This window comes from Orcinus orca, chromosome 14 (genome assembly GCF_937001465.1).
Source record: "Orcinus orca chromosome 14, mOrcOrc1.1, whole genome shotgun sequence".
Classification (NCBI taxonomy): domain Eukaryota; kingdom Metazoa; phylum Chordata; class Mammalia; order Artiodactyla; family Delphinidae; genus Orcinus; species Orcinus orca.
This window is the reverse complement of record NC_064572.1, coordinates 56,223,200-56,237,111: the sequence shown is the minus strand read 5'-3', so window position 1 is coordinate 56,237,111 and position 13,912 is coordinate 56,223,200. Positions and strand designations below refer to the sequence as shown.

General features: G+C 36.7%; 1 protein-coding gene across 4 annotated transcripts in view; it reads right to left on the bottom strand.

Annotated features, from left to right (window-relative positions):
* Positions 1-881: 881 nt before the first annotated feature.
* The window catches only part of BTAF1 (B-TFIID TATA-box binding protein associated factor 1), a 93,666-nt gene continuing 80,635 nt past the window's right edge, over positions 882-13,912 (bottom strand). For all 4 annotated transcript variants that reach the window (XM_004279394.3, XM_033404876.2, XM_049696503.1 and 1 more), the window contains 8 exons: positions 11,800-11,941; positions 11,523-11,653; positions 9,540-9,665; positions 7,957-8,109; positions 5,920-6,131; positions 4,523-4,682; positions 3,970-4,140; positions 882-2,475 (listed from right to left, as the gene is read on the bottom strand). In XM_004279394.3, coding sequence (XP_004279442.1) covers positions 2,332-2,475; positions 3,970-4,140; positions 4,523-4,682; positions 5,920-6,131; positions 7,957-8,109; positions 9,540-9,665; positions 11,523-11,653; positions 11,800-11,941 — 1,239 coding nt within the window. In that variant the 3' untranslated portion in view covers positions 882-2,331. The remainder of the gene's footprint in view (positions 2,476-3,969; positions 4,141-4,522; positions 4,683-5,919; positions 6,132-7,956; positions 8,110-9,539; positions 9,666-11,522; positions 11,654-11,799; positions 11,942-13,912) is intronic.

Below are 13,912 nucleotides of genomic sequence, written 5' to 3'. Positions count from 1 at the left end.
GATATGTTATTTTCTTAATTTGTGGTTCTTATAGCTATACATTTAAAATAACCCAACCTTACTTACCTTTGGTACAGGTATTCTGGGATTCTGATTTCTCATAGATGACTTTGTGATTCTGGGCTCTTGGACAGTTCTACTAGTCCTGTTTCAATACGTGAACTCTTTGTGGCTTTATGGAGAGGATTAAGTTATAGCTCCACTTTCTCCTGTGAGCCTGAAACCATGGCTGCTGTCCCTACACAGATAGTAGGATATCAGCCCCTATATTCTTCAACAGAACTTCACTGGTTTAAGGGAACTTACTAGAGACCGGTGGGAACCCTTTCTTTAAGCAGGAGGCAGTTTTTGATGTCTGACACTGATTTGTGTGACTAGCAAATATTTTGTTTATTGACACAACTCAAGTTTTTGCTTCGTAGATTCACACTGAGTACTCTGACACTTGATAACAGATGTTCCTGCAATCAATTTCACTTAGAGTCCACTGATGCCAGCATGTATTCTGGGAAACTGGGAGGTCTATCTTTAATCGGGAGGTATATGATTGTACTGGGATTAAATATTTGGAACAGATATGTGATGCAACACTGTTACTTTTCTGTAATTTCTATTATGCTCTTATAGTCCCCCCACTTTTGCCTCTGAGTGGTCACATTCCCAGACAGCTTCTCTCTGCTATGTACAGTGGATATTCTATATAAAGTCAAGAATTTCCTTTTTGTCTTCCACCAAATTTGACTATAAGTCCTAAATAATGAAAAAATAACCATTTAATTAGTAAGAAAAAAGATCTTGAGCATTTTTTGACCATATCTAAACTAATAATCTTTTGCTTTTTCTAGTGATCACTTCCTACAAATAACACACAGTTGCACATATTTTTACAGTTAAATCTTTTTTTATTCTCTTGTGGAATGCTATGTTTAATGTTACAGTATGGTTGTCAAAGCTACTGAAATGTGACACATATCCATGTCTAAATGCTGCAGAACAGTATAACTTTATTTTAACAAAAAGTTATTTTACAGCTGAGGTCTGATGGTTTTGAAACCAATGCCTATGTGTATGGCCAGCCACAAACCTGGGGGATGTTTATTTCCTGTACATGTATATACAAATATATCCCATACATATATATGCACACAGGCATGTATTAATTTATGTGTGAAATATATAAAATTATATACATACACATACATGCATATCTATATACATATACCCACCCTCACTATTGAGCTCACTTTTCTAACACTAATCAGCTTCATGCCCAATTACTGCTGCCCAGTATAACTACATGATTTTAGTGCCAATACCAAGCACCCTTTCGGATGCAGGATAGGTACGTCTGTGCATATAGATATGTGTATTTATGTATGTTTGTGTGTATAAAGGAATCATTTCTCCCTTTTATGCTACAGTCATGCATTACTACGATAAACAGTCTTTTCACCATAGGTTTTGAAATTCTAAACAGTGTAAAATCTACTTCTGGAAAACTGTATAGGTTCATAGTTACAAAAAATATATATTTTATATATATATATATATGTGTGTGTGTGTGTATATATATATATATATATATATATACGATTGAAACCTATTGAGTAGATATATCCTCAGAATCTGGCTATATCCTAGCCCTTAGATAAATTAAAAGAACACCCTCTTATAGGATGTTATGATAGCCTTAAATAGAACATTACCTGTATTTAGAATAGTTGATGTTTTAAAAGTTAACAAAATGATGTTAAAGATTTGAACAACACTATGCCTTTGCATTAAATATATAAAGGTTTCCACCAAAGGTTTGGTTCAATTAATTGTCTAAGATTTTCATGTTCCAAGAGTGACCAGTATTGTAGTCATTATTCTTAAAATTATGGCTCATTAAAGGCTTTTATACCAAAAAAAGCCCTAGTTTTAATCATTTATAAAAACAAGTTCTCTTTAAAAGGAAAAATGTACATGAACACTAACGTACTCATGGATATTATCCTGTACAAAGTGACTACTATGTAAAGATAGGAGGCTTGTTCCCAGTAAGAACACCTCATGGTAGCACATGTAAACCTGGTTTGGTTCCTCTGCTCTGCAGCTATTCAGCATGTAAAATTTAAACCATTTCACATTAACATTTAAATTTAATACAGTGCAAATGTTTGAGAATAACTTGTTCCCCCCAGTGAAACAAGAACCAGCGTTATGCTGAATATTCTTCAGATCTATTTACACACTGAGCTAAAAAGTTCACCATAAACTTTGAAATTTGCTGAATATCAGCAGAAATGTTACTGAACTAGCAGCAATTGCATTTACAATATCTGATAGTTATTTGAGAGAATGCATGAAATTTTCCAGGCTGTACTCTGAATCGTATTGCTCTTGATCCCACAGATCGCTCAGGTTTTCAAGAACTGATTTCATACTTGCTTTTCCAGAAGTAGAGGTGTCAGCTTTTTCTGCTTTGCCATCCTTAAGAAAAATTGGCAGAAAGATAAAATGAAAGATTAATTTCAGAAATTTTATTTTCCTTTAAAATATCATAGTTGTTTCTAACATTGCACTTTTTCAACAGAGTTAAACACTTCAAAATATGGGGAAGTTCGTGAACTCATAAAATAGCCTATTTTCCCACAGCCCTAATAATTTATCATTTTACGCTTTTTATTTGAGAAGAATTTTAAGAACATTGCAAAGAATTCACTGTTAACTGTGTCACTTGGCTTTGTCATTCTTCTCCGTGTGTGTGTGTGTGTGTGTATGTGTGTATACATATATGTGTATATATGTTAGTATTAGATACATAGTTAAATTAGTTAAATTATCAGCCTTTCCCAAAACCATTTGAGAGTAGGTTGTGGATATTATGCCCCTTTATCCCAAGAACAAGGACATTCTCTTACATAACCCAAGTACAAAGATCAAATTAAGGAAATTTAATATTGGTATATTAACATGATCTCATATGTAGTCCATATTCAAATTTTGCCAATAAGATCCTTTATGGCAGTAGTTCTTGCTTCCTTGGAACACCCCTTGAGCCCAGTTTCTGCTCACTGAAAGTCACCCATAAGAATATTCTTTCAAATGGAATAAAATACATTTGAAGCAATCCATGTTTCTTTGAGCCTTTTTTTCTGGGTTACACAGATCCTGTTCTTTCAATCTCCCTTATGTGACATGATTGAAGAACTTTTCTCCATTCTGGCCATCTTTTGGGGATTCACTGATTTGTTACTGTTTAAAATGCAGCACCCAGAACCAGACAGTATTCTAAATGTGGCTTAACACACACAGAGTCCAGTGGAACTACTTTCTCTCACATTTGGACACTATAATTCTGTTATTACAGCTAGTTTAATTGCATTATATAAGGCCATTTCTCACCCTAATTTATACTGAGTGTACAGCTGATTTTCTGAACCTACACAGGACTTTAAATCCAACCCTATTAGTTTTACATTATTAGACCAACCAATATTTCCAGCTGGTGCACCCTTTGATAATGGATTGTTATCTGATATATATTAGTTCCATCATCCACATTAACAACAATAGCTACTATTTATTATTTTCATAACTCTAGTAATATAGGCATTGTTATTCTGCCAAGGCTGAAGATGGTCAGAGAAGTTAATTTGCCTAAGGTCACCAGTTAATAGGAGGCAGCGCAAGAAACACAGACCCAGGTCTAGCTGACTCCAGAAACAGCTGTCCTTTAGCAGGTAGGGACTAAGGAAAGAAAACCTGGGGAAGACACTGGAGACATCAATCAGAAAGTCAGACCTTCAGACATGCCCTAGTATCCTGGAGAGTTTTATCTGGACATCAAAAATTCCCTCAAAGGGTTGTCTAGGTGATACTAAAGTGAAATGACTTTTGCTGCTCCTTTTAATACTTTTACCAAGCAGTCCCAGGAAGTCTGTGAATACATTAAAGATACAACAAATTGTATAAGTTCTTTACCTTATCAAGAGTAAACAGATCAAGGAGTTGATCTGTCCCCATACTCTGCAAACTAGAATTCTCTTGGCTAATAACAGTATTTGCTATGTTCATCTTGAATTTCTGCAAACCCATTATTTTCTCTTCCAACGTTCCTCTGGTTATCAATCGGTACACATTAACCACACGTTTCTGAATGAGAAAAAGAAGTTAAGCAACTGTAGCATGAATAAATGGGTAAGTTTTGAGATTTACCAAGTCAGAGGGCTTGCATACTTGTACTAAGTACTTAACTACCATTGAATTAGGATTGTGTTTTCTTTATCTGTGCCCATGACCTTAAAATGTTTGTAGACGATCACAGAATATTAGGAATGGACAGTTTCCCAGGTTTTCTTAGCCCAGGCACCTCATTTAGCGCATGAGGAAATGGTGCCACAAAATTAAGTGACTTGCCTAACGTCACAACCCTTACTAACATAAGAGCAGGAACTTAAACCAAGGCTTCCTGTCTTTTGGGGGGAGTTATTTTTCCCAGTGCACAAGTTAACACTTGTGAGTGCTGACTTTTTACCTGCCCAATGCGATGGGCCCGGTCCATGGCTTGTAGATCACGCATGGGATTCCAGTCATGCTCCACAAATACCACTGTGTCAGCGCCTGTTAAGTTAAGCCCCAGGCCACCAACGTGAGTTGTAAGTAAGAGAACGTCTATGGATGGATCGTTGTTAAACCTAAAAACATAGATATTAAAAAATAAAATTAGTACATTTCTTCCTAAAGTTCAAGTAACAGAAACTGAACTGTTTAATAAAAATTAAAGAGCACAAATGAGAACACTGCTTTATAATCCACGACATAGACATTTCTGTGACCACCTGAGTTCAGACTATCTTCTTTTAATATACATAACATCTTTAGTAGTAGAAAGAAGGTATTCTAGAACATGTCAGAAATTTCATACCTAGCAATTAAGTCCAATTGCAAAATGGATGCAAAAATGGAACACTAATTATAATTAAGACAAAACCCAACTATGAACCTTTAACATATGGAGACAGAAGAGTGTAGAGAAAGGTTAGATCAGTCAGGGAAGGTAGAAGATTAGCGTGCTGAGGGTTGCTAAAATTGTACTAGTCCTAGAAGATATTGACAAAGGACATCTGGTAGCTTCTAGGAAAAAGAAAAACTAACATTACTAAGCTACCATTTATTACTCACTCTGAGTCAGGCAATGGGCTTTGTACTTTATATGCTTTATGTTATTTCTTACAATAGCTCTATAAGATATTATTATTGTTATTTGAGAGACTCTCAGGCTGTGTGGATAATAAACAGGCCCAAGAGAACACTGCCTCAATGGTAGAGTCAGAGTCAAACCTGGGTTCAAAGTCCCTTCGTGGGTCTCTGTTTTGTGCCTAAAAATCTCTTAGGGATGCTCGTTAAAAATGCTCACTCTTGAAGTCAGCAGGCCTGGGACAGAACCTAGGAATATGCATTTTTAAAAATGAACCCCTGCGATTTCCAAAGCAGAGGGAGCAGACCACACGTAAGAAACACTGTACTCAGTGATTCTGCTTCCAAGCTAGGCCAGCTTCCAACTTGTTTTCAGCAGAGACAGAGGGATCAGGATAAAGAGCTTAGTTAAGCCACTTGTTTGCTTCCTCCTGCCCCAACTCCCATAAACAGATGAGGGGAAAGTAGTTATCTCTATTTTTTGTTGATGCCTTAAATTTCTTTCATGCCCTTAGGAGTGCTTTCCTAATACAGTGACACTTTTTTCCCCCTAACTAAACAAACTATTCAATTATATTTCTGCAGTTCTGTATTTTAAAAAGGTAAAGATTTAGCTGGGTTGAATTATACAAAAAAAAATACATTAAGAAGATACTTCATGAGGCAAACTTCTATGTAAATAATAATAATAAATTGACTATAACTTGATTTGTAAGATTTTTAGAAGCCACTTACCGTGAAACAATGGAATGCCTCTGACCAGGAGGTATGCTACCATCTAATCTCAAGTAAGTGACAGAGGGTAAGTGAGGTTTGAGAAGATCATGCTCTACTATATCAAGCATGCTTTTAAGCTGACAGAAGATCAGTATCCTGTGCTGGGCTACAACAGACTCTGTGCCACTCTCGGAAGTGCTGCCATTTCCCAAACCACAGTCCAACAGCAACTTGAAAAAAGAATCACTTGTTACACAGATGTCCAATAAAAGTAGGCAGTCAATCTCACCAAAATAAATATTTCTCTTTGTGGTGAGAAAAGGTTAACTTACCTGTGACCTGAAAAGCAGATTAGCATTTGGGGCTCTCATTTATAACATTTTCTACACTAGCCCATGTGAAATCTAAAATCTTCATCCGTTATTTATTCTCAATAAAATTTAAGCCAGAATAACTACAAAAAGCTAAAACAATAAAGTCCAGGTTTTACAATAAGATCTTAATTTTTAAGGCTAGAAAAACTAAATGGTATTAACATTTACATTAACTTGAAATTGGTTCCTTTAATTTAACCTTTCCAAATTCCAGAATTTTTTAAAACTCCATTTTTAAAAGCTATACCAAGAGTGACATGAGCAAATGGCAGAGCAAGCAGTTCCTAGAAAAATTAATTCCAGTGATCCACACTGACACATATAATCAAGCTGTTCAAAGACAAAGACAAAAAGCGAAATCTTGACGACAGCAAGAGAAAAGTGACCACCCCACCACCACCACACGACCTGTGGGATCTTTGTCTCCCGAACAGGGATCAAACCCGGGCCCCGGCAGTGAAAGTGCCAAGTCCTAACCACTGGACTGCCAGGGAATTCCCAAAAGTGACTTCATGTAAAAGGGATTCTCAATGAGATGAACACCTCTTTTCTCATCAGACACCATGGAGGACATGACCAAGAAAGTTAAAAGACAATCTACAGAATGGGAGAAAGTATTTGCAAATCATGTATCTGATAAAGGCTTAATATCTAGAATATAAACAACTAAAACTCAACCAAAAGACAACCCAATGAAAAAACAGTCAAAGGACTTAAACAGGCATTTCTCCAAAGAAGATATACAAATGTCCCAATAAGCACATGAAAAACAACATCATTAGTCAATAGAAATAGCAAATCAAATCAACAATGTGATACCATTTCATACCTATTGTGATGGCTATACTTAAAAAAAAGGAAAATAAGTGTTAGTGAGGATGTAGGGAAATCAGAACCCTGGCACATAGCTTGGGAATGTAAATGTTGCAGCCACTGTGGAAAGCAGTTTGGCAGTTCCTGAAAAAGTTAAACAGAATTGCTATATAATCCAGCAATTCCACTCTTAGGTCTAATATCTAAAAGAACTAAAAAGAGGGACTCAAACAAGCCAATGTTCATTGCAGCATTATTCACAATAGCCAGAAGGTGGAAACAACCCAAGTGTCATCAACACATGACTGGATAAACAAAATGTACTGGTGGTGGTAATAACAACAACAACAAAGGACTATTATCCAGCCATAAAAATGAATGAAGTGCTGATATGTGCTCTAACATGAATGAACCTTGAAAATAAGTGAAATAAGCCGGCCACAAAAGAACAACAATATGGTGCTACGTACATGAAATATTTAGACCAGGCAAATGCATACAGACAGAAAGTAGATTCGAGGTTCCCTGGGGTTACAGAAAGGGGAGTGGGAAGTTATTGCTTAACAGGTACAGAGTTTCTATTTGGTTGATGGAAAAATTTTGGAAATAAATAGTGGTAATGGTTACATAACACTGTGAATGTTATTAATGCCATAGAATTCTACACTTAAAAATGGTTAAAACGGCATATACTATGTTATATATTTTACCACAATTTTTTAAAAAGCTGTATCAAAAATTTAACAAACCAAATTTTAAAATAAAAGAAATAGTAAACACCTCAGTAATCTTTTGGAAAAGCAAATTTACCTACTGTTACAGACCAAGAATGTACAACACACATCTAACACTTAGAAGACCTACTTACTTGTTTCAAAGCCGAGAGTTTAGGGGCATGTTGAATATCATGGAGAGAAGAATTCTGAACTGCGAGTTTCTCAGTAGTACTCTTGAACTCTGGGTGTTGAGGTGTTAAGACTAATGCTGGATGGTTGCACAGTTTACGCAGGTACTGTAATGCCTTTAAGAAAGGGGAAGAAAGTATACACATGTCTCCTTCACATGCCACAAATGTTCATGTCAGTATCTTTCCTATGCTAGTCCATCTATCTAAAATGCCTTTCTTCTTCTCACTACTCCTCTGCTCATTCTTCAAGAAACAGTTCAAGTACCTCATCTGTGATGTCTTCATCTGTGCTTCTTACACAACTTGTATTTATTTTTGTGACAGCATTTATAACTTGTATAAATTGTACTGTTTATGTCTGTCTCCCCCACTAGACAATGAGCTTCTCGTGAAAGAATGTCTTATTTATTAGCTCCTAGCTAACTCTTTCCCACTCAAAGTGCCTGATAATGCTGATAGATGATTCTAGAACTAGACATCATTTTCTAAAGAAAGGTTTCTCAAACTTCAGTGGGTATAAAAACTCTTGAGGACCTTATAAATCTGTAAATCTCTCCCCTCTACACAGTATTTTGATTCAACAGGTCTGGTGGTGGGAAAGGTAAGGTGGAACTAGGTGGTTGTGTTTAAGAATCAGAACCCCCTCAGGTCTTTTTTTTTCTTTCTCTGATTCAGCCATACCCTTTGTCTTTTGTCATTTACTTGGCTTATAGTTTGGGTCTCAACTGTATCCGGTAAGCACTATGACAGAAACTGTGGGAGAGGTATAAGCCTTCAAAATCACCTTTTCCCATTTCTATCTTTAAAACTGCTAAAAGTATTTAATTTATTGGTGACAAGGGGGTTTGGAAGGTATTCTACAGTGGAATATTTCAAAAGGGAAAGAAAAAAAGTGAGTTGATACTCTTTTTTCTCAAGCACATTCATCATGTGTCTCAGGACTTCTGTGCTTTATGTATCCTCTGCCTGGAATCACCCCCCCACACACACATATCTGCATGCCTCAATCTTCCTTCAGATCTTCGCTCAAATGTCACCTTCTCAGTGACATCCCTGATCACTCTGTTGAAAACCACAACCTACCGTGACTCCTATACTGTATAACCCCATACCTGCCTTTATTTTCTTTTACATGGTATATATATTTTACTTACTTAATCAATTTTCACCTCTACAAGGGAAGGGATCTGTTTTGTCCACTGCTTTAATTAACCCCTGAGGTTATAGAAAAATTACTGCCTTGTGGTAGATGTTCAAATATTTTTTGAATAGAAAATAAAAGTTTCTCTATTTTAAAACCCTTCTTTTAATGTAATATACAAACATATATTGTGGTTTTTACTTTAATTTTAATATTAAATTACTTATTAATTACTAATTATGAATATGAAAATAAATTAAATTGGTACTTTTACCTATCTTCAAGAATGTATACACAATACTGAAAAAAACCAAATAAATCCGTATTTCAGTGTTCCATGTAAAAATTGCTGCACTGAAGAACATTGTTCAACAACATTTAAAAAGTGGACTGTAATATATACCTGGAATACATGGCCTGTAGCTTTAAGCTTTGGTTTTTCAGTTTCTTCAGAAAGTGCAGCTGAAGAAACTGTTTCATCAACATCACACTTGGCACGAGACTTAGCAAAATCCTCATAGAGCTGAACCTGTAAAATTCCCCCCATGAAAGCAATAAGTATAATTATTTTCAATTGTTCAAAACATAACTAGTGGGCTTCCCTGGTGGCGCAGTGGTTGACGGTCCGCCTGCCGATGCAGGGGACACGGGTTCGTGCCCCGGTCCAGGAGGATCCCACATGCCGCGGAGCGGCTGGGCCCGTCCGTGAGCCATGGCCGCTGAGCCTGCGCATCCGGAGCCTGTGCTCCGCAGCGGGAGAGGCCACAATGGTGAGGCCCACGTACCGCAAAAAAAAACCCCCAAAAAACCCCACATAACTAGCAAAGGCCAATAAAAGCAGTAATTTAAATCAGCCCTCATCAAAGAAAATAAATTATGATACCTATATTTCACTACTTGATTACAGATGATCCACTGCATCTTGGTAAATTCCTTTTAAATTACATTTAGAAAACAAGTTTAACACATTGTTTGGCTGCTAAAATATTTTAAAAAATAGTCAAATAGTCCTAGACCCAATTTTTCCACTCTGTTCAAGAAGAGAAATACATTACCAATAAAAGAGAACTTTAACCCTTACAAGTAAATGAGGAAATCTTCCTTAAGTGAAGTTATGTGGTCAAGACCCTAATAGGTATATTTCAAAAGACCAAGTTTAAAAAAGGATACTAACTGCAGAACCCATACCAAGTTCAAAGTATTATCTTGGAGTCTGGGTTCCTGCCTTGTATATGCTAAAACAATGTGAAAGGGAAGAGAATCTAGAGTGCTAGAGAACAGAAGTCAGAGAATAAAAACCTGCAGATGCAAAACGAACCCAAATGTCACTTCCCTCCCCAGCCCCCTTCCTCCAGACTGCTTAAGCGTGTTTCATGAGGTGTTATAGTGCCACCCCCAGTATATCATCTCAGGTTTCTTCACATGGCACCTTCTCTTTATTATACTTAACTTTAAAAAGTCTTGATTTCCTTACCTCTAAAAATTTTTCCTTCAAGAAATATTAATCCAATTTTTACAAATGAGGGATGGAGGCTCAGAGAGATGAGGTAGATAATATAAATGATCACAGAGCTCTTAGCATCTAAATTAGTGTCCTGTCCACTAAACTCAGGTTGTATAGATAAATACTAAAAGGTTAAATGTCTATACACTGGAGGGAAAGAAGCAGTTTTCCAGGTATGTCTGTATATCTTTTTTTCATTTGACCATACTAAATCAACTCTAATACTGAAACAGACTGATGCTCACTAACCTAGAACACACAGTAAACGTTCAAACAGAAAATTCTGCTTATAGGCCATATCTTACTAAGACAAGACACAGTTTCCCCTTACAAAAATACTGCACAAGGAAAGGCATACAATAAATTCCTTTGATAATGGTCTCTATGTACGAAATCAGAACTGTGCAGAAGCCAATACTTATTTTGGAAATTTACTGGCAATACTTTAAAAGGGACAAGGTCCCACTTCCCAACTCAGCCCTGATGTATACACCTATAATGCTGCTGCAAGGATATGACATTATAGGCAGACTTCTGGCCCTTATAAAACATTGGCTTACTTCTATATCATTTTAACCTTCCAACTTTTTCAATTAACTAGACATATATAACAAAGCAATTATGATACTGGATTGTGTTTTAATGCCATATTCAAAATGCACATACCCAAATGTGTACTTACATATCCAAACAGATTCATTTAGGTTTTATCTACACCTGTTTGAAACTGAGTATTCCTGAAGTCTAAGGAAGTAGAAGCTAGATTAGAGTGACAAACCAAAGGCTAAATCCCCTTTATTCAATACTTTTGTGGCTTGTTCAAAACATTCCCCTAATAAACATACCACCACCAACCACAACTGCGATCACCAGATTCCTAACCTGGAGAGTACTAAGAGTACAGTAATAGTCTTGAATAATTTTGGGTGGTAGATCCTGCAAAACATCTTCTTTCATTCTTCTCAAAAGAAATGGCAGGACTTGGCGGTGCAGTGCATCCATCGCGAGAACACCTATTAATAATAAGAGAGTTAACTTAATTCTATTTATTATTATTATTATTAATTTCTCTTCATAATAAGATTAAATGGCTTCCCAAAAGTTAGATATAAATTATATTCACTTGCACAGAGTATATAACTGTATCTCTTTTTCATACCTGCTTCTTGTTCACGACTGGAGCTTCGAGCATCCCTACTTGCTAATATAGGTTTACCATATCGTGCAGCAAACTGGCGTTCAGTCCCCAAAAATCCTGGCATGAGGAAATCAAATAATGACCACAGCTCCAAAACGTTGTTCTGAATATAAGAAAGGAACACCAGTTATCTTGTGTCTTAGGATTATTTCCTTATACTTAAAAATGGAACATTAATGAAAGCCCACTCTGATGACATAGATTATCACCACATTTTGGGGTATAAGTCTATATATACACATATTTTAAAGATTTTTTTGATGTGGACCACTTTTAAAGTCTTTATTGAATTTGTTACAATATTGCTTCTGTTTTCTGTTTTGGTTTTTTGGCCATGAGGCATGTGGGATCTTAGCTCCCCGACCAGGGATCAAACTCGCACCCCCTGCAAAGGCAAAGTCTTAACCACTGGACCGCCAGGGAAGTCTCTATAAGTCTATATTTTAACGTGTAAAATTTGGAGAAAATACTCTATCCTATTTGGAGGAAACTTTCAAGTCTCTTCCACCAGAATAAACTTTGGTCCATGGTATTTAAATCCTACTGGTAGGTTCCATCAAGTAGTAAATAGAAGAGGAGAAAGATGAATACATGTCTGATTCTTTTAACTTTGAGACTCAGATTAGCGGCAAGATTTAAGAAATTTGGCCAATACCACCATTTCTTCAACACAGGAAAACCTAGAAGAGTTTGGTTATAGGTCAAGTCTACCCAGTATTTATGGGGCATGAGGAACAGGCACAGGTTCTTTCCAATTCTGTTGGAGTTTCATGAAAAAAGAAAAAAAGAAATCAACACTTTTTCATTTTCGATGCTTTCCCAGTATGTGTGGATCCTAAGGTACCATCCCATCTGTTTACCCCTTCCAGAAGCCCTCCTCACCAGGCTCAAGCAGTGGCTCACCATGCTGGGCTGCCATTCTATACTGAAACCCTTCTAATCCCACCTAGGCTCTGCCCCATGACTCATGGGCTACCATGGCTGTTTGGTGCAGAAACCCACCCACCTTACAGCTTCAGAGCTAAACTGTTGAGGTGTGGAAGGGGAAAAGAGAGCCTTTAAGCAAACAAATACTTCTTTTGTTGTGAAAGCTATAATCAATTTTAAAATACTGTGAAGTTTCCATATAAGCAAAACAAATCTTGATATATCAAACCTAAAGAGTATGCCGCGGAGCAGCTGGGCCCGTGAGCCATGGCTGCTGGGCCTGTGCGTCCGGAGCCTGTGCTCTACAATGGGAGAGGCCGCAGCAGTGAGAGAGGCCCGTGTACCACACACACACACACACAAAAACAAACCTAAAGAGTGATTTTTTCCTCTTATTTATTTATTTATCTATCTATTTATCTATCTATTTATTTAGGCTGTGCCATGTGGCATGCAGGATCCTAGTTCCCAACCAGGTATCAAACCCATGCCCCCTGCACTGGGAGGGCAGAGTCTTAACCACTAGACAACCAGGAAAGTCCCTTTTTCCCTTTTAAATGTACTTTTTCTTACTTCCATTAAATTTTCATATGTTTGTAATTACCTTCTCTCTTGTGGTTATTAAAATCTGAAGTGTTTACTTAATAGACAAAACCATAATACTTTAGTAGTCAGTCCATCACCAAAAATAAATTTAAAAGAAAAGTAACAGATACATAAAGAACCATCATTTTTTTAAGAGTCAGAAGCAATCTTAGAGGTCACTTGGTGTCTACCCTCCTACCAACTGGAGAATGATGGAGGGTATCTTCCCATCAGACTTGGCTATCCAAGCTAGATGTGAACATTTGCAACCAATTCCTCTGGAAGATAAGAGAATCTCTCAAAAATATCTAAAGGCATCTACATACTCAGCCAACTCCTTCCTTTTCTAAGATAAACTGTTACAATCTCTTTCCTTCAATTGCTTCCTAATCTCAGGTATTCAAACCTCTCCTATATGATGAGTCACCTCTGAATCATCTCTAGCTTTTCAATGTTAAATCAGATTGTATTATACTGCAGAAGGAAGATGGCCAATGTGGAAGACTTATGTCTTATGTTATAAGACTTATAAGACTTATGTTTATATAGCCTAAAATTACAT